This window comes from Patagioenas fasciata, chromosome 5, assembly GCF_037038585.1.
Source record: "Patagioenas fasciata isolate bPatFas1 chromosome 5, bPatFas1.hap1, whole genome shotgun sequence".
Classification (NCBI taxonomy): Eukaryota; Metazoa; Chordata; class Aves; order Columbiformes; family Columbidae; genus Patagioenas; species Patagioenas fasciata.
The window spans coordinates 29,402,469-29,425,562 of record NC_092524.1 but is presented as its reverse complement, the minus strand read 5'-3'; the positions used below and the strand labels follow the sequence as shown (position 1 = coordinate 29,425,562).

Here is a 23,094-nt window from a genome sequence, read left to right as displayed (position 1 = left end):
GAATATTATTAACAATCAAGGAAACAAGCTGCTGCTGGGCTGGATAAGCAAGGGCGGCTTTCTTCTCGGGGGGTTTTAGAGAAAGGGCGTGGGGGAAGCTGAGAGTGTAGCAGAGTGTAGGGGGAAGGGCTAGGATCTCAAAAGAGAAAGTGAGTTCAGCCAGCAGCCCTCAGCTACCTGCCATTAATTGCATTAAGCTTGACCCCCTGTCTGGGTTAGCTCTGTGTGCATTTGTGCAGCCCAGTCTGGGTGGGCGGCTGAACCGGGGTGCCGCACGTGGGCTGCCTCCCTCTTTGGTCCCAGGGACATGTGCAACGCCTGTCCCAGTGCCTGGGCCCGGGGACGGACGCGCATGAGGCTGTGCCGTGCAGGTGCCTCTGCAGTGCTTTGCCCGGAGACACTGGCCACTGCTGTCACAGCCTCTGTCCTGGGCTCTCTGCAGAGGCAGGACTGCACCGTGTTTTTACACAGGCCTTCAGAAAGCCACTTCCATCCCTGTCATTTCCCCTTTTCTCAGGAAATGGGATGCACATTTAGCAGGGGGCTAAAGCCCTCCTATTGCATCAGTGCTGTGCAACTTGTCTTCTGAGTAGGTAGTCGTCAGAAGGCCTGCTGCTGCTCCAGGGATACTGTATTCCCAGCTGGCGCTTGCTTTCTTTCCTGCCAGGATTGCTTTATTATATTTTTGCAGTTATTAGTAACTCATCTCTTGTACAGAACTGTCAGTGAATCAGAAGTCAGAGTATCCAAAATATCTCGCCCCACAAAAAGAGCAGCTCCTCCTTCGCTGCCTACGTGCAGCATTGTTAGCTGATGCAAAGGAAGGGGATTGTGTGGAGGATGGCGTGAGGGCTGTCAGGTTTGAATCCCATGAGCAGCAGGTCAGAGTCAGCCCTTTCCCAAGAAGCGGTGAGCTGTGAACGTTATGTCTGCAGCGTTGTGGGCAGGTGTGATGGCAGCTTGGGTGGGTATATCATGCTGGCTTTGATCCAGTTGGCACAGGTAAAGCAGCAGTGACATAATATAGCAACTTAAGCACTGTCTTAACACTATTAAATACATAGCTGAGATCTCTGGAGGGCTTGTACAACCTGAGGTGACGTTTGTGTCACTGTATCTTTCCTGCAGTTTGCTATCTGTGCTAGCTCAATTACAGTTGTCGCAGATAGGTCTGTGCTGTGCCTCAGTCCCTCATCTGACATTAGTGCAGACCTGCCTCCAAACAGATGCTTCGGAGGACCTGGGGGCCATACAAACATCAGCTGTTGCTGTCTGTAGTTCATGCCTCCCATGCTGGCATTCGCTTTCGTGATTTACTGGAGTTAGCCAACACGCAGGGGAGGGGAATTGCATCTTTTGTTATTGGGATTTGCTTTGCATTGCAGCACTGAGACTTGCAAGTTTGGGACTGTAACTGAGCTGCGTTCTTCCCTTCTCTGTCGTGTGGGCAGTTCTGCTCCCACTCTCTACCCTCCCAAAGTCCTCTCCTGCTGTGCTGCAGGCCTGGGGTTGCCCTGGTTCCTCCTTCAGGCACCAAGAGGTCTGGGGCTGCAAGGCACTGCACACACGGGAGTGTGTGCTGTGGTGGAGAACTCTCCGGGGCTGGAAGAGGCGCCCAGGGAGAAGGTCTGCAGTGTGGACTCTTCTGACTTTTTCTTTCTCTCTCTCCCCACAGATGTCAGCAAGGACCATCCACAGCAGCAGGCAGGGGTGATCTGGAGAGTGACAGGCGGCCTATTCAGTATCACCCGGGGAGCCGTGGGGGCCACATTGGGAGGAGTTGCCTGGGTGGGCAGCAAGAGCCTGGAGCTCACCAAAACAGCTGTGACCAGCGTCCCCGCTGCTGGCGTTGGACTGGTGAAGGGCAGCGTCTCGGCAGTGACCGGCGGCGTTGGGGCCGTGGGCAGCGCAGTCACCAGCAAAGTCCCTTTCACCGCAAAGAAGAAGGACAAAGCTGACTAATTCCCATCACTGTTCCCTTCCAAACTATCAACCTGCCCATACTCTCCCCCTACACAGCACCTCTTTGAGTTGGAACCAGCTGCTTCAGGGAGGGTCAAGCACTTGAGCAGACTCCAGCTGCAGCCTGCTCAGCACCGCCTGCCTGGCTCAGAGCTCACAGAGCCGCTGTCAATGCCTTTCACTCCCGTCACCTACTGGGAACCATCTCTACTCCGAGGGCTTTAAAGGCACTGTTGTCTCTGTCTTACAGTTTCCTTCCTCTCTTCTTGCTTTTGTAAGCACAAAGGGGCAGGAGAGGGTGTCAGACTTCATCTAACTGGAGATGGAAGGAGTAATGGGAGGGGAAGGAACTGTGCCTGGCTTGAAGTATGGGTCAAATTAAACTTCAGCTGGGAAGACAGCCTCTGAAACACCCATTCCCGTGGCTCTGGGATGTGTGTTTTGGAGGTCTGCCTGGGGAATAACTGTAGAAGAAAGTCCCATTGACACAAAGGAGAGATACTGTGAAGAGGGGGAAGCCTCCCTCCTGCCCTGCACCTCTTACCTTTTCTTTGCAGGGCCTATCCCACAAGCTGCTCCAAATCACTGCGTGGCTGAATTGCACCCTTCAGAGAAGGAACCCTCAAGCTCAGCAGAGCAGCTCCAAGGATGATGACACACAAGGGTATCATATGTCCTGGGCCATCAGCTTTTGCACAGATTTTCTTGGTGAGAGGCAGGAGGATGAAAGCTGCTGCGTGTTCCCATTCCCAGCTGACAGTGGTATCTGCCAGGCCTCTGTGATATTGCAACACAGGTGGTGATGCTCCACAGAGAGACAAACTGAGCCCTTGGGTTTGATCCTTGAAGTCCTGGCAGAATCCCCATCTGCAACAGGGGCATTTTGACTCTAGGCCACACTCTCACTCCACAGATGTCACTAGTTGCCATGAGCAAGTGTGTTCCCAAATACCACCCAAGTTCTGCTGCAGGGTGAGAGGGGAAGCTTTCCCTGTGACCCCAGGAGTGGTGGCCTGACCATGAGCAGGCTGAACTGTGTGTTCCCCAAGGGGCTGAGCATGCTCCAGCCTGTACAGGGCACCAGCAGTTCCTCCTCCCCCACACACTGCTGCTGGAGTTCCAGCCCGGCTCTTCTAAATGACCGTGTTGCACTAAATATCCCGCTCGCACTCATAGTGCCGCAGAAACCCAGACACCTGCATTCATCTGGGAGTCACAGCCATCCTCAGCCTGGCCCAGGATGCTCACGGGGCCATGTGGCGTCACATAAACACACACACACATGCACACACACTCACTCCAAGGTCCCCTGTAGTTTCTCGGGATAAGGAAAGCCACAGGCTCTACCATTAACTCTGCCGCTCCTGGCTTTGGCAGGTGATTAGCCTAGGTCATTAGGTGTTGGATGCATAGGCAAGTGAAGCAATGCTTTTGCTGTATTTTATAAATATGCATCTGTGTTAGAGTTTGTGTAGGTATCAGACCACAAGCTTGTCTTCAGCCAGATAAACAAAACCATGCCACTGCCATGGAGCTGTTCACATGGTCATCTTTGGCACTTCCAGCATATAGATTCTATATCGGGTCCTGGTCAAAGTAAAAATCATGTTTTAGAGGATGTTTTCCCTTTTGTTGCCCAAGAGCATAGTTTATTGAAACCAAAGGAATGTGAAATATCCCCTTTTTCCTGTCTATGCAGTTCGTTTACTTTCTGCCCTATATTTTGCATATTGAAGCAAGCTTCCTTGATCTTCATTTCCCGTTGGAGGTTGTTGTGCTTCCTGGCTGCTGTCTTGTGCTTAGGACTCTGACATCAGGGAATATTTAAGTACAACCCCACCCCCGCCACCATTTTTGCTGAATGTTCTTGGGCTTGTGAAGTAGTTTTGATTCTGACCTTTATTAAATCCACATTTTGGGCCTGATTTAAGTAACTGTTTCCCTGTGCTGGTCATGCTGGTGTTAGTCTCTCTCCATACCCTTTGCTGGGTAGTCCCCGCTGTTTGCAGTGACAAGAAGTTGCTGATCTCCACGGTGTGTTACTCTTGATAGCATGAGAGTGGTTTAACCTACATCTTTGTTTCTTGAAGAGGAAACAGCATTTGGTATGTGTGTGTGTTTCCTTTCCCTGTCTCTTTTGTTCTTGTGAAGGCCAGGTTGACCCAGACATGTTGGTTTTGTCTCTGAAGGCAGCAGCTTCACAGAAAGATCAGGCCTTGATGTGTGCCTGCACTTTGCTGGGACACTCGTGGCACTTGGCAAGGCCAGAAGAAGTCTCGTCTGTTCTTCCTTTGTCTCAAACACCCTGCAGAGCAGGAGGGCAGTTCGTACTGTGCAGATCTCTGCTCTCTGCTCTCCCTGAGCACATCTCATTTCTCATTGCAGATCACAGACTGCTCCTGAAATCAGCTCTAACCCCAAAGCTAAAAGCCTAAGTAGCTGTGCTGTCACCAACCCTCTTAGAAAGATACGGTTTCTTACCAACTGGGGCAGAAGACAGTCTTCTTCTTAACTGCCTTTCCCAGGCCCCGGATGGTATCTAAGGGCTTAATTTACCAGCCACCCTGGGCAGGTGACAGGAAGCTTATCATGCTTTTGGCTAACCAGTACCCCACACAGGCTCTTGCTGGGGGAGGCAATACATCCTTCCCAAGACACTGTCTGCAGGCACCATTTGTGCAGAGCTAGGCATGAAAGATGGGATAAAGGTACATTAAGGAAGGCCATAGGGTACCTGAGGGTTTCCTGTCTTTTTATTTCTGCTCTTCTGTGCGTCCTGGCAGTAAATGGAGTAAATCTCTCCATTTGTCTGGAACTGCCATTTCCTTGAGGAATGGCGTGGAGAAGGGGAGAAGAGGTGTGAGGGGAACTCACAGAATTGGCTGTTCTTACAGCCCAGCTAATGGAAATCTCATGGACCATAAATAACAAAAGAGAGCAAATTAGCAGGCAGGGGTACAGTATTGAATCTACTCCCAAACCAGGGCTTCACACCACTTAACAGGCATTCAGGGATATGTAGCTATGCAGGACTCAAAGGCTCTGGAAAGCGTGTCTCTATTATTGTGCCAGGCCTGCTCAGTTCATCCAGGTGACCCAGCCCTGGGCTGGGTTGGTGTTCCCAGTCCAAGAGCAAAGATGCCTCCTGACAGCTTTGGTTGCAGAATCGTGGAACCTGGATGAGATGGGGAGGTTGCTGGCTCCTGGTGCCCTATCCTTTTCCCCCTGCCACACTACGGAGACTCCAGGCAGCTCAGAGTCCACCTGGGCCACTGGTGCAGCCTTTCTCCCACCGCCTCTTTGTCATAAGAGTTGCAAAAACTACATTGTGCGTAAATCCCATTGCTACGAGGTGACGGAGGTTTGGTGCAAAATAGGGGGAGGCAGCACCGAGGAAGGGTCAAAGTGAATTAGTACAAGGAAGATCACCAGTTTTCAGGTGATGGCGAGAAGGTGAAGAGAGACTGGTGACAGGAGGAGGCAAGGACTGGGGGAGCAAGAAAAGGGGAAGCATGAAGGGTATTTATTTCTTAGGACTGGCTCTGAGTCAGCAGATTAATATGATGGAGTTTGTCCTAGGGAAGAGTGTGGGAAGGGAAGTGGATGAATGTGGGTTTCGGTGTGTGATGTTGGTTCACACCTGGTGGGTGCCCTGCTGCCATAGTAGTGGTGATTGTGAGATCAATGAGCCCAGCAGATTTCCAAGCGCCAGATCAGCTCCCTCCTTACCATCCCTGCTTCCCAGATCTCCCTACAGCTTTTGCCATGATCTCCCCATGGTGGAGGTGGGATGTGGCCCTGCACACAGCCCTGTGCCCCAGGTGGCTCGACATTCCCCATGCCCAAGGAACATGGCCCGGCTGAGAGGGGAGCACACAGGCACATTCTCTCCTCCCTTTTCTCATCTCATTGTTCTTCACTTACTTTTTCATCCCTCCCCTGTCTTTCTGTCTTGCACCTCTATAGACCTCTACAAAGCTCTCACCTAGACCTTCGTTAAACATCCGCACTCATCTTGGCTGGGAGGGCAGAGAAGGTGACTCTGCCCCTGGACCTCCGCTGACTGGGACAGAAGTGCATGTCTTCCGCCCCCCTCTGTCCTCCTGTGTTTTGTGTGTGGAAGATCTCAGCCCACTTCTGAGTTCCCACCTTGGCTCTTGTCCCTGTCATTTCTATTTCTCTGTTGCAAAGTCGTCCTTGTAAAAACAATAGCATGAGTGGGGATGTGAAGATGGCTAGAGAGAGCCATAGCGCTTCTGGGACAGATGCCAGGGCCCAGCTCTGCTTCTCTGGGAGCCGAGGAGCCCTTTGGCAACCCAAAACCGTCACTGCGGCCACGCAGTCGCGTGCGCAGTGCTGGGCTCTGGAGAACACTTTTGTTCTTTATCATTTCATTGTCTGTAATTGGTTTCCTACTGAATTTGTTTGCTTGGTTTGTTTTGCAGTGTGTTTCTGGGAATATTCTGCATCTCTGTATTTTAATTACAGTAAAATTTGAGGATAAAAACCTTGGTTATGCTGGCTCTTGTTTCCAGTGGGGAGAATATGAGGAGAGGAAGCGCAGTTGAAGGAAGATGTTAGAGATTCCTTGGGAAATCAGATCTCTCCCCTAAGGGCTCTACAAGAGGCACCAAGCAGGGCTGAATCTCTGTCCCTGCTTAAACTAGGACATGGCTTTCAACTGCCATTCAAAAGCCATTTTGCTGCAGGCGCGTTTCCTGATCAGAATGATAAAAACAGTTTGGATAACACTTCTAAGCTCAATTTCTTGTGTTGGTTTAAAGACCACTGTGCACGAGGACTTTCAGGATGGGTACATCTGGCCTAGCCCCAAAAGGTGGGATCTCGGCAGCCAAAGACAGGAAATTTTGCCTCTACAGCAGCTGCTTCTTCCTGCAGGTTTGCATGGCCACTTTTCCCAGCTGAGGAAGCAAGGGAAAGCCTGGTTCCCCCGCTGCAGCTTGACCTTTCTGCAGGACGAGGTGGTTTGACATCCCTCCCCAGAGCTGTGGGGGAGCCCGTGGGGCAGCCAGACCCTGTGCATTTGCTGGCAGGCAGTGCAGCTGCTGGGAAGGCCAGAGCTGGACACCTCGGCTACGCCACCCTGGCCACCTCAACCGCTTCACGAGCGCTAACCCTGGGCAGAGCTGCCCAATGGTCCCAGGGACACAGCCCTCGTGCAGGCAGGATTGCAGCCCCACGGCCAGGCTGTGCCAGATCGGGCCCCCAGACACCGTGTTCCTTTTCCTGGGGCGAGGCCAGGAGCCAGCAGCCTGGCATTTGTTAAGTGCTGACAAAAGGATTAATTTGGTAACTAATAATGGGGCAATCAAGCCATTTATTTGGTTGACGCTTTGCTGCCAGCTGCTCAGTAAGAGCAGCATGGATGAGGCTGGCTGTGGCCACCACTGCCATGTGCCCGGCTCCTCCATCCTCACCCAGGATAGCGGCTGGTGCTCCTGCCCCTGAGTGAAGGTGCCTGGGGTGGGGGTGTTCTCTTGATGTGGGGAGGCAGATGGAGGAAGGGCCTGTCCCACAACACGTGCATGTTGTCACCCCATTCCTCCTCATGGGGCTGGAGCCAGCCATGTCGTCTTGCTGACAGTGTAGCCGATTTAAAGGTGCTCCAGCTGTGAGCCCTGAGGAGAGGCCATCAGATGCATCACCTCTGCTCGCCTTTTCCACAGCACAGCTGGAGCAGGTTTGCCGTGTTAAGCCAGTTTGCAAAACGCCACTAAAAAGCAGCCCCTCCAGAGCTGTTTAAAGGGGAAAAAGGATGTTGGAAAATCACCTGTAGAGGAGACCTGACCAGGTAGGTGCGTTGCGGGTGGCTCAAACACTCCTGTGCCAGGAGTGGCTCCAGCGCTGGGAGTGTGCAGCTGTGGGAAGATGTGACCAGCTGTGGTCACGTCTCTCTGAGTCCCTATCCTGCCTGGCTCCAGGAGCAACAGAGCCGGGAAATGCTGGGGCATTGCTGTCCTCTGCCCTCTGGGGACTGGCCCCTGTGTCTTCCCATCTGCAGCTGCCCATGGTCTGTGGGACATGCCCCAAGGGCTGGGCTGTTTGGAGGACTCTGTCTCAGTAGGGTTGGAGGAGCTGGTCGGCTGTTCCAGCAGCCAGAGATCAGACAGAGATCAGCCAGACCAGCAAGGTCCTGTGTCGGGCTCTGGGCACACTGCTGCGGTGCAGCATTGCTCCTGCCCTGCCAAAGTGCCCTGTGTGGGTGGCTCTGCCTCCGCAGGCAGCAGGCAGCTCATGAAGAACTGGTGCATTGCCAGGACCATCATCTTGCCTGCTTGCTTCCATTTTGGCAGTTTTATGACCTGAACTCAAGCACTTTTCTCTGGTCCTCCATGCAGGGCACACCAGTGCTGGCATGAGCAGCATCAGACACGGCGGGGGGGCAGTGTGGGGCAGCCCCATGGGGCTGGGCTCACTGTGCCAGTGCCACCAGGCACTTCAGTAAGTTCTGTGTCCCCACTCAGACCAACATGCTCTCAGGTCTGTAAATAACCACAGGTTCTCTATTTTGGCTTAACTACTTGCATTTTGACACACTTCAGACGAAATATACACATGCCCAAGGAGGTGGCTGCTGCCCTGGGGTTCGGGGCAGCACGCCCCACCTTGCCCCCCAACTCCCAGCCCCACAGGAGCCGGGCAGAGCAGGAGATGCTGCTCTCCACCTGTTGGCGCTTCCACCCCAGTTTAGTCACTGAGGTCTTCCAGTTCACCCCCAGGTCAGTTTTATTGCACTTTTATTTACAGAAAACACAGAAATAAGCGTTAAATATGTTGGGCTTTTACCAAATCACCCAACCACTTTTTTTTTTTTCACTTTTTTTTTCTTTTGTGGGTTTTTGGCACAAAGAAACATCACAGGTGTTACCAAACAGCCACATACAAGCAGCTGACCCACTGCCCAGCCCAATAACAGGACTTAAACAAACAGACATGTTGCACTGAGATCAAAAACAAGGAGATTGTTCCACGTTCAGCTTCCAGTCTAACCTGCTCATCAGGGGCAAGGGGAGTTACTCTGGAGGGGACAACACCATTCATAAATTATATTTATATTTACCTCTTACATTGTAAAAGTAAACAGTGCAAAGTACAGTACCCCAGGTACCCTTCGGTTTGGAAAGCTTGAAGGTTGCTTTATACATTTTATGTGTTTTGTAAACATTGTTACCCATCCACAGTTCTAACTCTTGCTTGTAGAGACCCAATTCCTCTTGCGTCCAAAACGTATTGGGGGGCAGCAAATTGCTTCCCCTGGACTCAGCTGCTGAGATTCCCGCTCAAGGTTTAGTGCAAATTTTGAAGAAAAAAAGATGAGAGAGAGAGAAAGAGGGGGGGAAACAAAACAAAAGAAAATAAAATAAGGCAACAGTTAGAAACTGTCCATATCAAAACCGGCCCCCCCCGGGGCTGCCTTAGGAGAAGGGCAGGAAGTCTCTCTCCTCCACCAGGCTGATGGAGAGGTTCTTCAGCTCCTCCTCGGAACCAGCGGTTTTGTAGCCGAGCTGTGCCAGCACCTGCTGGCAGGCGTGCTGGGTGAACGCCACGATCTCGTAGGACAGACGGAACCGCCACTTCTCTGCCGTCGCCGCTGAGTTGCGCACTGTCCCGTACTTGTGTTTGGAGGAGGACCTGTCTCCTCGGGTGTTGTTCTGTATCCAGCGCTCGACGTTGCTGTCCATGGGGATGCCCAGGAAATCGTAGATCTCCTCGGTCTTTTTCATGGGATTCCTGGCCAGGTCTTCGTACCGCACCAGCATGTATTTGCCCTTGAGCCACGGTGGCCGGTTGAGGCCGGTGGACACAGAGTTCCAGAAGTCCTCGCACACTGTGGTGAGCTGGGTCACATCCAGGTTGTATGGCTTTCTGCCGGTGCCGTCCCAGATCCTCCACAGACGGTAGGTGTCCCGGAAAGTCTCGCTCCGGGACGCCAGGATCCCCCGAGGGTCCCTCACCAACTGGATGACCTTCAGGTTCAGCCGCGGGTCCTCCACCAGGGCCCGGAGGTCGCTGACCTCAGGCACCCGCACGGTTTTGATGGCCACGTGCCCATGCTCTCTGCAGGACTCGGTGGCCAGCGTCAGGTTCAAGGTACCGCACTTCTTCACACAGTCTCCCTCCTCCAGGTGGAGATCGACAGCTCCCAGGGACTCACAGACGGGTGGTGAGCACAGGGCCTTGCTGGCTCCCCTGCGGAAGAGGCGGTCGGTGGTGTGATTGACAGGCTGGGGCTTGATGTAGTTCTCCAAGAAGTAGAGGTCGCAGTCGTACAGGCTCCTCAGCAGGTCTCGGCTGGCCCCAAGCATGACTCGCCTGTCCGTCGTGCTCTTGCTCTGGGTCAGCTTTGGGATCAGGGTGTACTGGACGTGGTAGAGGGGCTCGAATAAATAAAAGACATCAAAGTGCTGGTTAAAGAGCTGCCCAACAAATGAGGAACCACTGCGGGTGGTGGCGAGGATGAGGACATGTGTCTTCCTGGAGAGGTTATACGCTAAAGTGGGGCTCTCATCACACAGCCTGTCGGCCACATCTATGTCCTGGCTCAGGCTGCAGTTCACGGGGTTGGGGATAGGGCAGCTGTGGAAGGACTTGGCAGTGAAGGTCCGAATTGCTGTGTACTGGATCGCAATGGATGCCAAGGCTAGTAGGAGGACAGCCTTCCAGGAACATTGCATGGCTGATCACCTTCATGGAGCTTCTTCACAGGTCGTCTCGGTGTCTGCAACCCAACAGAGAAGTCATGGATTGAGCAAGGACTGCCAAGGATGACCCAAATATCCAGCTGCTGGGGGTACCAGCAAATATCCTCCTAATGCTTATACATCAGCCATAACCATGTGGACCCCAGTCACATACCTCAGAGCCCCATTTCAAAGGAGAGGAAGACCAGGCAGTGGCTGGCAAGCCTGCAGAGACTCTTTCAGCCAGGACTTCAGCCCCAGAGACTGCTTCCTTCCAGGCTGGGAATGTACACAAATCTGGTTCCACACAGCTCACCCTATACTCTGCAGTCAGGCTGGGAGCTGTTAAAGCCTGGTGGCCACACCATCTGTGTGCCTCTATCCAGCTTCTGTGAACCCTTCACCCCAAGCTGCCTTGTGAGTCACTTGTCACCCATCAGCCAGTGTCTTCAACACTCCGTGCAGGAGCCATGGCAGCAATGGGGCATGGGATAGTGTCAAGCACCAACTCCGTTCTTCCTGTCCAGCTGGCAGGGCAAGGTCATCCAGGCCATCCAGGCCAACAACCTCCTGCTTTAGAGTGGGGCAATGGCTCAGCTGGAGCTGCAAACCTCTTTGCTTAGAGGTGCAATAGGCAGGTCAGCTCAGTCTTTCAGCCTCTGTGGATGAGCAGCAGCCAGAGCTGTGTCCCAGCTGCCAGCCCATCGTGGCCCCAGCACTGAGCTCATGGTGCTGGCCAGATCCTGCTCATCTCTGGGATTCAGAACCACATCCTATTAGCACCAGAGGATGAGGAAAGCAATACTTCAATGGAGGAAGCATGAAAAACTGCATCCCCTCCATTGTCTACTGGAAACGGTGAAGCAGCCTCCAGAGACGGGTGCAGGGAAGAACAGGGCTGCAGCTGCCCTGGCCAACTTCAGTGGTGCCAGCCCCTGCCTTGCTGCTGCCTACATGTGGGCGAGGGTAGGGAGAGCTGAGCCGGACACTTGGATGGAATGTTCATGGACAGTGAGGTGAGGAGCACCCCTGACACACCTGGGGAGCTGTGGCATAGCTGGGAACGTAACTGTGATGGTGCTTTAACATTTTCCCCCTCTTCACTGACCAAACAACATTCACAGACTGCCCTGCCATTCTCCAAAGCACAGGGCTTCACATCCATGTGCTATCAGTCCCTGAGGCCAGCGGGGCTAGAGGGAAGGAGACGGCAGACTCATTCCATAAACCCCAAACAAGCCAAAAGCCCTGTGCAGGGGAGATGCCCCAGTATTAGCAACAGCTTTGAAGCTCCTTTGCATCCACTTTCTCTTGCCCATCTTCCTTCCATGTGTGTCCTCTCCAGTGCTGTATGTTCACCTGTGCATGTGCCTCTGTAGCCACCCACCCACCCTCCTCCTCAGGCAAAACCAAGGGGACAGACCCAAATATCTCTGCTCTCCACCCAGCAGAGCCCTTCCCATAGCACCATCGCTACTGTTGCTTCCCCTTCCCCACCCCTTCTTTCACGGTCCCTGCGTATCCCCAGGGAGAGTGCCAAGATGGCTCTGAGCTGGTGGTGAGCTCCTCGTCCCCAGCCACTGGGACTGTTGTAGCTGCTGCTGTCACTGCTGAGCTGAAGTCTCCAAGGGAGAACGGTGGGCCAGGATTTCAGCACACAGGGCCTGTTCAAGCCCAGAGCACACTAAAATCCCTGATGGGCCTGGGACAGCACAATGTTCCCAGTGCACATTCCCTGCAGAGCCCACAGCAGCTGGCACAGCATGCTGTTCCTGTCTCCTCAACATGCCCTGCTCCTCAGAGAGACCCTGGCACCCAGTGAGGGATGCCAGGAAGGCTGCTCAGACATGCACATGAGTTGAAAACTTCCTTTTTTTTTTTTTAATTATTATTTACCAGTTGCTCCAGATGCTTGGTGCAGGCGGGAAGTAAGAGTTCCAGAGACCTCTTGCCAAGAGCAGAAATTTAGAGCAGGACCCCAGCACAGGGGCTCCAGCACAGCTACTGCAGACAACCCCCTGCCAGCCATCCCCATGTCTGTGCACTGAGAGCTGTGCTTTAGATCCATAACAATGCTTTGAATAAGGATTGTTTTCTCCTGGGCAATAAGGGATGCCTTCCCCCGGGCTGCCTGTCAGGGTGTGACATGTGTCTGAGGGACCGAAGCCGCAGACACTTGGCTATTGCTGCTCCTGGTTTGGGGCTACCCACCCTGCAGAGGGGAGACCTGGCCCTAGTGTCCACATGGGATCTTCTATCCCTTGGATAAAGTGTTTTTCCAGGTGTGCTAAACCAGGACAGGAGGGTCCCTGCTGTCATCTCCTGACCCAGGTGGCTCCCATATGCTGCCTAGGTGGAAGCTGGAGTGGGAATGCTTTCCTGCTCTCTAGTGATGGCCAGCCACACTGCATCCTTCACACACAACCTCAGCTTCTATTCCTTGCTGTGCTGCTGAGGGATGCTGGAGCAGACACCACTCAGCTTGTCCCGGGATGTGGCAGAAACCCGCTGCTGGCTCCCCTGCAAAAGACAGCCAGAGCCCAGGTGCCTCCTTGGTCCCAATTCCTGCCGGATCGCTGACTGTGAGCATTTCAAGCTCCCCGCCCACCCGCACCAAGCTGTGGAGAGGAAGAAACAGGGCATTGATTCACCTCCTTGAGAGAGCAGGTGTGAAAATACAGCACAGTTTCAGCCTCGTCTGCTCCTCATCACCTTCCGCATGTGTCCTGCCTGCCTACTGAGCCGCAGCCAGGGAGGGGCAGGTTTTTGGAGAAGACTTCTCTCCCTGATGTCTCATTTGTGGCCTTTAAAGCCAGACAGAGCCTCCTCTCAGCCCCCCATTGGCTCTCCTGCCTCCTCCCATTGCTGCCTGTCCCAAGGGGCTGCAGTTCCAGCCCAGCCCAGCACCGGGTTCCAGAGGCAGCAGTGACCGGCAGCAGGGTGCCCTCAGGGTGCTCCTGGGGCAGCACAAGTGCCTGGTGCCCAGGAGCTGCCAGCACAGCTGAGGATGGCTTCCCCTCACACCCACCCTTGCTCAGCTGTTGGACACAGCCAGGCTGGTGTTAAACACCTGCCAAGGAGGAGCTGCCAGTGGCACCACACGACTTCGGGCAGCCTCACCAAGCAGTAGCTGCAGCCATCACACTGCAGAAGGATGTCTCCTACACACACATGTAGTGGATAGCCACTTGCTCTCCCATCCTTGCCACAGGGGACCTTTTTCTTAAATTGACCTCTTCGCCTTCAGGCACCGATACTGGGGCCAGCAGTCCAGACCAGCAACAAGCCCCACGTGGGGCTTAGACTCCTGTGTGAGGCAGAGACTCGTTTGGCTACTCAGCCCTAGACTGTGGGATGCTGTGGCCATGGGAGTTATCCGAAATGCTGGACTCACAGATGTTTCCATGCTATAAAGTGTTCCCAGCCGAAGTCTCCCCCTGTTCTGTCTCTAGCTCAACTCCACCAAGGATGATGAGCAAATGCAGCCCAAGGGCGGGAGCTGAGTCTGGTAGGTCCCTCCAGGCAGCTGGGGCTACAAGAAGGAGAGCTGGGGTGGGGGTCACTCATACCTTCCAGCCCCCAGTGCTGCTGGTACTGCAACGGCCGTGCAAGAGGGCACATGGGCTCCTGTTTGCACTGTGCTGGGGTCACCACTGCCCCTTCCCTGACCCTAACCCCCCTCTGGTCACAGCATGCCAGACTGCACTCCACTGCTTGCCGGCAGTTCTGTCCGGCTGCCTGCAGTCGAATCAGGACCGGGCTGTCCACGAGGGATGCACGGCATCCGGCAACTGGCTCCGAGCCCCGCAGGAGGCTGCCAGTGCCTGTCAGGGGGACAGGAGCATTGTCTGTGGGAAGAGGAAAGCGCTGAGCCTTTCCTCTCCCCTGCCCTGCTTCCCACAGCCTCGAGCCCAGAGGAAAGGAGAGAATGGCTGCAGGCAGTGCAACCCCCCCACCACACACACCCACGAAATGGCAGCGGGTGCGTAACCACCTGCCTTCCTCCTCCTCCTCCTCCCCTGACTCCCAGCGCTACTCTAGGGAGGATGAGCAGGCGAGAAGCCAGCAAGGCAGCCCAGGAGCGCTGGGGAGATCGGAGGCAATGAATTAAGCTGAAAGGCATCTGTGAGTCACCGGCGCGGGGAGCAGCAAGCGCGGCCAGCCAGCCGCAGCGCAGGCCTGGGAGGCAATGCTGAGCGGTCGACTCCTACTTTGGGGATGGTCTTCCCAGGTTTGATGTGAATGACCTGCTTTTAGACAGTGCAGCAGGACCGTGGCGCCAGAGGCTACACTGGTGCCTGTGCTCAGGTGCTGCCAAGCAGGCTGGACTCGCGGGGCTGCTGCAGGGAGCGGTGCAACTCACACATCTTCTCCTCTCCAAAAGCTGCCAGGTGCTACACAGAGCAGTGCCCTGGACCAGCCAAAGCTTGTTCTCGTGGCGGGGGGTTGGGGGTCCCACAGCAACGCAGCTGCCCTGCCTCCTGCCCCAAGCCTCCTTGCAGGTTCCCTTGCTGCTCCCTGCAGGTGGCCGTGTTTGAAAAACTTGGGGGTGGTGGCAGGAAACCTTATAGGAACTGATGCTGTCATTGCTGTTTCCAAGGCTTTCTCACAGGGCAGTCAGAAAAACCTGCTCTTTTCAGTTGCCTTACAGGCTGCCCCCTCTCTCAACAGCTCCCCAGAAGTTGTGCCCTTGGCCCAGCTGGGCTCACCCAGGCTCCCTCACCACTGCCAGGGAAACCCCTCTGCACTTCCCGGTGGCAGGGGAAAGGAAAAGGGAGTGGAAGAAGGTGCAACGCGGGTGCCTGCTCCAGCCCCGGCACAAGCCCCAGAAGCAGGGCAATGAACTGGAGAAGTGCCTGTGCCCCGCAAGCCCTCCCTGGGGCCTGCTGGGTCCCGGTCCAGCTACCAGCACCCTCTACCCCCAAAACCGATTCCTGCCAGCAAGGCCGTTTCCATGGAAACGGCAGAGTGACTCAGGACTTTGGGACTGGCTGGAAAACACAACTGTGAGCAGCGAACAACTGGGAGGTGCCAGGGTCTCAGTAGGAGGAAGAAGGGTGGGTGAGTGTAGAGACAGGGCAGAACTGTCTGCCCGCCGTGCTTGGGCATGGCCACCCCAGTGCAGAGGGGCACCATGCACACCTGCATGAGGTGAAGCCCACGCCAGAAGTTACAAGCCAAAAAAGCTCTCTCCTGACACAAGTGTGACTGCAGCAATTGGAAGGCATAGCTGCAGCGTGCTCACTGGGGGACACATCCCAAAACGCGCCTCATCACAGACAACCTGTCACCCCCAGGGAGGGAGACCCACACGTGCAGTCACCTACAGGGTTCACAACATCTATTTCAGCAGCTGCTCAGCCCTGTTCCCTGTCCCCTGCCTAGCAAGCAACACCCCTGGGTGCCCTGCCCAGGGTAGAGCAGCTTGGAGGGCTGGTCAGGGAGGGGGAGCCGCAGCCAGCGCCCCACGGTGCCTCCCTGCCCAGCCAGCCTGGCTCCTGTGGCCCCGCTCCCCCCAGCTTCGCCACCCAGGCACAGAAATTAAGTCGCAGGGTTGCAAAACAACTCTCGGCCAGGGACCCACTGGCACGGGCTCTGCTGCTTCGCAGCATTCTCCCACTGAGCAAAGAGTTTATCTCATAAAACAACGTGTTGTGGTCACTGAGGCGGGGAAGACGGGCTCCTGACGGGGTTTAACGACGAGCATCCCACTCGGTCGCAGTGGCTTAGTCATGCTGGTAGTTCTGCGAATCCAGGCAAGCACTGAGCACGCCTGTGGCCCAGCCACCCTGGGCACAAGCAGGCTGCACCCCACCGCTCCCCAGGGGAAAGGGGTACTGCTGAGAAATGCAGCACCAAGCAGCCTCCCTTCCCAAAGGTGCTACCTGATTTTGGACACCACAACAGCTGTGAGCAGGGCTGGTCTCTGTCCTCACTGTCCCCAAGCCTTCCGCCTAACTAGGCCCACCAACACGAGATCCTGATGGGGTGGGAGTGAGCATTCAGTCTTGCCTCCTCTTCAGCCCTACAGCATTAGAGCTTCTCTAAGGTGACAGCTTCAAATGCCAGCTGGGAACTCATGTCCGCCACCTTCCTTGGGTGAGCACCGTATGCAGAGTGGAGGTGCTTCATGACTGTAAAGACCAAAATTCGCTCTGCTCTCACATGCATCACCTCCTGGGGCACTTTTTTAATCATAAGGCACAGCACCCCAGTGCTCAGAGCCACTCCTGGCATGCCCCCCACTTCCCTGTCTCTGCCCATCCCAGAGATCCTTTGCCACCAAAAGATTACTGCCCACTTTGATGTGCACTTAAATCATCACTGAGTCTTCAACGGATATTTCAGTTTTTCCCTACTGGTACTCTGCATACACATTTTGAGTTATTAATCACTATCAAGTAACAACAAACCCCAGCCAGACCCAGAGTTTTCTTATCGCAACATCCACCTGTGCCTCTTTATCCCTCATCTGCTGAACTCCTCGCAAAGATGTGAACGCCTGGGTAAACCTGATACAATTTTTTTGTGCTCTCCACCTTCCCCAAAGACATCCACCAGCCTGTTTGTGCATACTTGCTCCCTCCCAGAGCGCTCCCCTGGCAGGAGCTAGAAGGCTCTTTTTGGATGAACGCGCTCATTCACCACCTCAAAATACTCTCTTTGCAACGTACCCAGGGTATGGCTGCATCAGGAGCCCAAACCTCGAACCGTGCAGCTTTCCTGTAGGACTGCTCCATGCTATGGCGTGCTTCAACCCCGCTTTACGAGCTCTTCTCGCCAGCCTGCGTCCTCACGGCAGGTTTATCAGACCACTTTAAGGTCTGACAGCAAATGCTGGGGCATTTGGTCTGCCAGCTGGCGCGGCTCACACGACCGGGCAGGGCAGCTGGCCTCCCCTGTGCCACCGGGGACCTACTGACTTGTTCCAGGCGGCAGCTTCTCGCCCAACAACAGCCCAAGTTTCGCCACAGCTCCTTTTTCCCGCGGCTCTCGGGAGCCACGGCTGCCGACCCCCGCTAGAACAGCCGCGGCCGTGGCTTGCCGGGCGCTGGCAGCGCGGGACGGGGTCTCGCCGCACCGCCGCCGGGGAGCAGCGGGGAAAAGTCCCTCCCGCCGCCGCGGGTGATGCCTCGCTGCCCTGGAAAGTTGGTGGCGCGTAAAGGGTTACGGGAGAGCCCCGGTTCGCCACCCCCGCCGACCCGCGCCGCGCCAACCCACCCCACCCCAGCGCCCCTTACCTGGCAGAGCGCCGCGGTGGGCTTCCCCCCGCATCCCCGGCGGGCCCCGCCGCGGCTCCTGTGGCGGGGGACGCCGAGCCCAGCCCGGGGGCGGCTGCCGGCGGCGCTCAGCGGGCCGCGCCGCGGGGGCTCATCCCTGCCGGCGGCCGCGCGCTGCCCGCCCGCCCTGCCCTGCCTGCCCTGCCCGCGCGGGCAGCCCCGCGCGCGGCCGCCTCTCCACGCCCCTCCGCTCCGCTCCGCGCCGGCGGGCAGGGGAGGGGGCTGCACCCGCTTCCCCTCCCTCCCTCCTCCGGACCGCCCGGCAGCGCGCACAGGCAGAGACTCCGCTCCGCACCGCCCCGCACTGCCCCCGCCCCGCGCTGCCCGCACCGCTTCGCGCCGCCCGCGCTGCCCGGCCACTGGGCAGGATTTGCCGGGCAGGAAACTCTCCCTGGCCCTTTTTTTCTCTCCAAGGGGGCCCAGCCGGAGCGGGCAGAGCCCCTCCCGCGGCGGGGTGAAGACCCGATAGGGCTCCCCGCGGAAGACGAGTCGTCCCCACGCTGGGTGTTGGCGGGTGGCGCGGGGATCCCCGGGGACCGGGTCAGGCCACCCCGCAGACGGGGGCTGATGCGGGCGGCAGGTGCCTCCCACCCTCCTCACGCCCCAGTGCTGGGGCGCAACCAGCGCCCCGCTCACCCTGGGGACCCAGCCGGATTTGGTAGCGATGGCAGTGTGCAGTCGTTCGCTCATTTGCCGGTGGCCTTTGCTCGTCAGAAAACACACTGTCATGGGGACTAGTTCTTCAGCGCCAGGAATCCTCCCTGCGCCGCCGTGGCCAGGGCTCACTGCCACGGGCAGGGACCAAAACCAAGCCCGGCGGGGCAGGAATGCTAACAGAAGAGGCGGGAAGGTGCCATCCTGATCACCTGGGGCAGAGGAAATGACACACGGGAGACCGTCAGGGATGTTGAGGTGGCTGCTGACTGATAGCCACACTCCTCCTGGTTTCTGCTTCTGTTCCACCCTTTGAAATGGGTCGGACATTTACTTTCGGCAACTTATAATGTTTCCTGTTTGTCAGGCGCTTGCCAACTAAGCTGAGTTTTTAGCACTTTAACTGCACTTCCACTGATATGACAGCTGCCAACAAGAGCCAGCTTATGATTCTGGAGATGCTACAACAGATATTAATTTTTTATATCCCCATTTTACTTTGTGCATGTTTGGTGCTGCCTGGACATTATAAGGCATCACAGCAGTTTTCTTACATTGGTATGAGCAGCACCCAGGTCCTGACAACCTCCTGAGCTCTGCAAGGAGCTGCCTCCCCAGCTCAGGGATTTCCAGATCTTCACCTCTGACTCCAAGATTCACAAAGTGTAACTGCAGGGTCACAGTACCAGCATGTCAATCAGCAGCTCAGAACGACCCCACTTGGCAGTGAGTGGGCTACAAGGAACAGCGGAGCTCAGGTGTCTGTGCTGCAATTGTGTCGAAAGAGGAAAATAAATCCCTGGGAATGCTGGTATCACCTCTGATCACATAGGCCTGCCCAGCTGTGACAGAGAGTCCAGGGCTATGACGTTGCCTTTAAACCTTGGGAAGCACAACAGCATAGTCATCACTTTTGATGTTTAGCATTTTGGACTTGCATATGCTGTTTTAGGAGTATCCAGATCTTGTGTGTCCAAAAATACTGGTATTTCTCAAGTCTTTTACAATATCCTGACAGCTCTAGCCCCCTTAATCTAATTTTAGGAAACTTTGTAGGGATTTTATATTTATAAACAGTTGGTGCTTAAATATTATTTCCCTCACCATAGCAACAGCTCCCCATCATAGCATTCAGTATACGGTGCTAGCGCATTGGTGTATCCTGTTTTGAGTGAGAAAGCGCTGAAGCCACTCTCTCGTGCTTGTTTTCCTATGCCAGGCAAAGGACAAGGACTGAGGTTCTTGGCTGTCGTAAGTTCTTCCTGGAGCTGCTGGAAACACACTGGAGGCCCTGGGATTTCTGTCACTGGTGTTCCTCAGGTGATGTGCCTGCTCAAGCCATTCCTTTCCACAGACACGAGCTGCTGATTCATCTGCTGTGGCACAACTGACCTTGTACCTACGGACTCGTAGGATCTGTACAATAGCCCTGAGTGCCACCCCCATGCAGCACACAGGCCTTCAGCAGCTCGGGGTGCCCGTGGTGTGTGTCTGATGTGTTCTCAAACTTGCTTGGCACATCCAGCGAGCAGTGGAGGGGAACTGGGAGTGGGCACCCAGTTGGTCTGCGGCCACAGCCATGCTCTGCTCCCACTAGGGTCCAAGGTGCTGGAAGCGCAGGAATGGCAGGATCTCAAGGAGTTTGGCCCAGTAAGACATAAACCAGGCCAGAGACCAGTGCCAGGAGGAATTCAAGTGGCTCACGGTAAGAGCAAGAGAGCAGAAAGGCACCTGCATGCTTCCCAGTCTTCCCAAAGAGTAAGGATTTTCTCCTGTCTTAGACACTAAGCCAGAAATAGTCTGGGTGGGCACTGAGATGCCTCCAAAGTCCACCTGCAAAAATCCAGGGTGCCCCACAACTTGGAGCAATCCCAGGGTGACTGGACACATACTTCCTGGTGTTGTGGGTTGTCTCCCTGCCTGTGGGACTGGCACAGGTGCCTGGAGAACCTCCAAACATCAGCAATGTGCATTGAGTGTTTACACAACACCTGGGCTTAAAATGGTGATGCTGAACCAGGAGCAGGCAAAGTGATATGGCTGTAGAGGCTTTCTCATAGGAAGGAAAGAATTTTGAGAGAATGATGAAAAAAATGAGGAATAAAAGCATGGCTAAAGGACAGATAGATGCTTCTCATAACTTCATCCGAGCATGATCACATTTTCTGATGTTCCCTGGTATTTTAAGTGTTAATCTAGAGAGATGCTGTTGGTTTGATGGTTTTCACATTATAGCTCTGTATCTCTGACCAGTGAGTATTAAACTATTAATTAGGCTCTGTGGTGTGTGTTTGTGGTCAGTTTGCTTTTCAGAGGTAGTGACTGCTGGGGCTGTGCCTCACCCTCATCAAGCAAATTTGCCTCTGTTTAAAAGGCGTCCTTTTTTCCCTCCATGGCTCTAGGCAGGAGAGCGGAGAGGCTGCTGATGACTTGGAGAGTCAAAAAAGCTCACCTTTTAAAATTTTCATCCAAGCTCAAATGCAGTTTGAAAGCATCCAATTTCCATGCTCTCCAGCAACAGATTTCTGCGAAGGCTTTGTATTTTCTCCTCTTGAGTTATGGTTCAAAAAATCTCTCTTAACAACATAATCTGCTTGGGAATATATGTAATAAAATACCAATGTGGCTGTTAAGGTGATGTGAAGGTTACTGTTCTAATCACTCAAAATGCAGTCAGGAGAAAAGTTATGATTCTCACAGTAATCTGGCCACGTTATATCCCCTGTACATCTTGCGAAACGCCGTTAACATAAAGAGCAATGTATTAAGGCACATAAATTTAAAGGCAGACTAATAGAAAATACTATTTGTGTGCTTAAGCACGGCATTTTAAGTGCCTGTGTCAGATTGTATTGTAGCGTTTGTAAACCCACCTGCATGCTATGGTTTTTCTGCAGTGCCGCTCTGGCCGGCTCTGGGGGCAATGGAGATCCCCCCACCGGCCCGAGGCTTTCCCTGCTGCAAGGCAGCACCGCTCAGAGCTGAGATGATAAAAACTTTTCAGCTGCTCCGCAGACAGAAGATGTCAAGGTGTGTGGCAGAGCCAGAGCTGTGGTTTGGCTGTCCAGGGGCTGCTCGGCAGTGAGTTGGCTACGGCAGGGCTGTCTCAGCAGAGTGGGAGCAGCTGGAGGGCTGTGCCAAAGTGGGGGCTGCTGCCACCTCCTCCCTGTCCCCTGGCTCTCTTTGCAGGGTTTTGGGGTGCAGGTGAGGAGTTTCTCAAGTCTGTTGGAGCTGGCTGGTGCATGGAGTTACCAAAATCATTCCTAAGCCCCGCAGGAGTGCCAACCGTGATTTCTCACAGAGTGATTTTTGGATACCTTGATCTTAAGGGACAGAGCCTGGAATATTTTGGGCACGCATGACTTTCAGAAAATGTCCTCTCTTATTGGCCATCACATAGAAGCTTTAACAAAAGACTTCGGAATTTATGTCCTTCTGTTCTTCAGAAGTGATGACGAACAGTTCGTGCTATAATCCCTTCTCTTGAGGAGCTTACAAATGCCCTGTGTGCAGAAATGGTAATGTAGCCAAGGATGTGTTTATTTACCCCCGCCTTTCACTCCTTTTTGGTTTTCCCTCCAAACAGTCAATATAACACATAATGTAAAGGAAATGAATGAGGGCAAAAGTAACCATATCAATGTTATGTTGTTACTAGGTTTTAAATTGCTGGAGGCAGGGCAGGCAGGGAAGGGAGATTGTCCTCCTCTCTACAGAAATAAACACGATCAACTCTCCATTTGTAAAATCCCAAGTTCTAAGGTCCAAATAGTTGTTGTGACTGTTCAGCCTTTCCCCTGTGGGTGACAGGCTACTGCCTTGTACCCAGTAATTCCTGTGTCAGAGCCATCAGTGATGCACAAGCACACCTGTGTCTCAGGAGAGATGCCATCGCTGCTGTGGGTGATCTGTTCCAGAGCTTGATGTGCCTGATAGTGAAACGTGCCCCTTATATCTAGTCTGGAGGCATCGAGTTTTGGCTTCCAGCCACTGCATTGCATTATGCCTTTGCCTATTAGATTAAAGAGCTATCTACTACCTGAACTATTTCTCTGGTGTACGTATTAATAGATCATGATCAAGGCATCTCTTAACCTTCTCTCTGAGAAGTTAAATAGACTAAACTTCTTTATCTCTTACAAAGAAGTAGGAGTTTCTGGGCTTTTCATCATTCTTGCCTGCCTCTCCAGCCTGACTGATGCTTGTTTGGAAACACGGACCCAAGAAGTCAGAGAGTAACCCAGGACCGACCATAGGAGATCATACCTCAGCTCAGCACACCTATGGGCAATTAGCCCACCATGATCTCCACCAGCCTGGGCAGATGGCCCCCTTAGCATCCCATGTAACTCCTGAGAAACCTCCCAGGAAAAGGTCAAACCTTACAAGCTCCTGGGGTCTGTGTTGCTCATAGCACAGAAAACAATATAAACAAGACATAGTACTGTTCTCCTCCAGCCTTGTTGCTCAGCTGTCAGCCACCTTCATCCCTCCCT

At 54.3% G+C, this 23,094-nt stretch overlaps 2 protein-coding genes across 7 annotated transcripts in view; one reads left to right on the top strand and one right to left on the bottom strand.

Annotated features, from left to right (window-relative positions):
• Positions 1-6,469, top strand: part of LOC136102048 (transmembrane protein 263-like) — a 205,764-nt gene extending 199,295 nt beyond the window's left edge. For all 3 annotated transcript variants that reach the window (XM_065838823.2, XM_071809168.1, XM_071809167.1), the window contains one exon: positions 1,676-6,469. In XM_065838823.2, the coding sequence (XP_065694895.1) occupies positions 1,676-1,962 (287 nt within the window). In that variant the 3' untranslated portion in view covers positions 1,963-6,469. The remainder of the gene's footprint in view (positions 1-1,675) is intronic.
• A 2,050-nt stretch (positions 6,470-8,519) lies between these two features.
• CHST1 (carbohydrate sulfotransferase 1) lies at positions 8,520-18,612 on the bottom strand. Of its 4 annotated transcripts, none has more exons than XM_071809160.1 (2): positions 18,581-18,612; positions 8,520-10,702 (listed from the first exon to the last, which is right to left on the bottom strand). In XM_071809160.1, the coding sequence occupies exon 2, from the start codon at positions 10,656-10,658 to the stop codon at positions 9,399-9,401; it is 1,260 nt and encodes a 419-aa protein (XP_071665261.1). In that variant the 5' UTR covers positions 10,659-10,702; positions 18,581-18,612; the 3' UTR covers positions 8,520-9,398. The 4 variants fall into 4 exon arrangements, with proteins under 4 accessions (XP_071665261.1, XP_071665260.1, XP_065694056.1 ...); XM_071809159.1 differs by lacking the exon at positions 18,581-18,612 and adding an exon at positions 17,339-17,581; XM_065837984.2 differs by lacking the exon at positions 18,581-18,612 and adding an exon at positions 16,550-17,320.
• Positions 18,613-23,094: the final 4,482 nt, after the last annotated feature.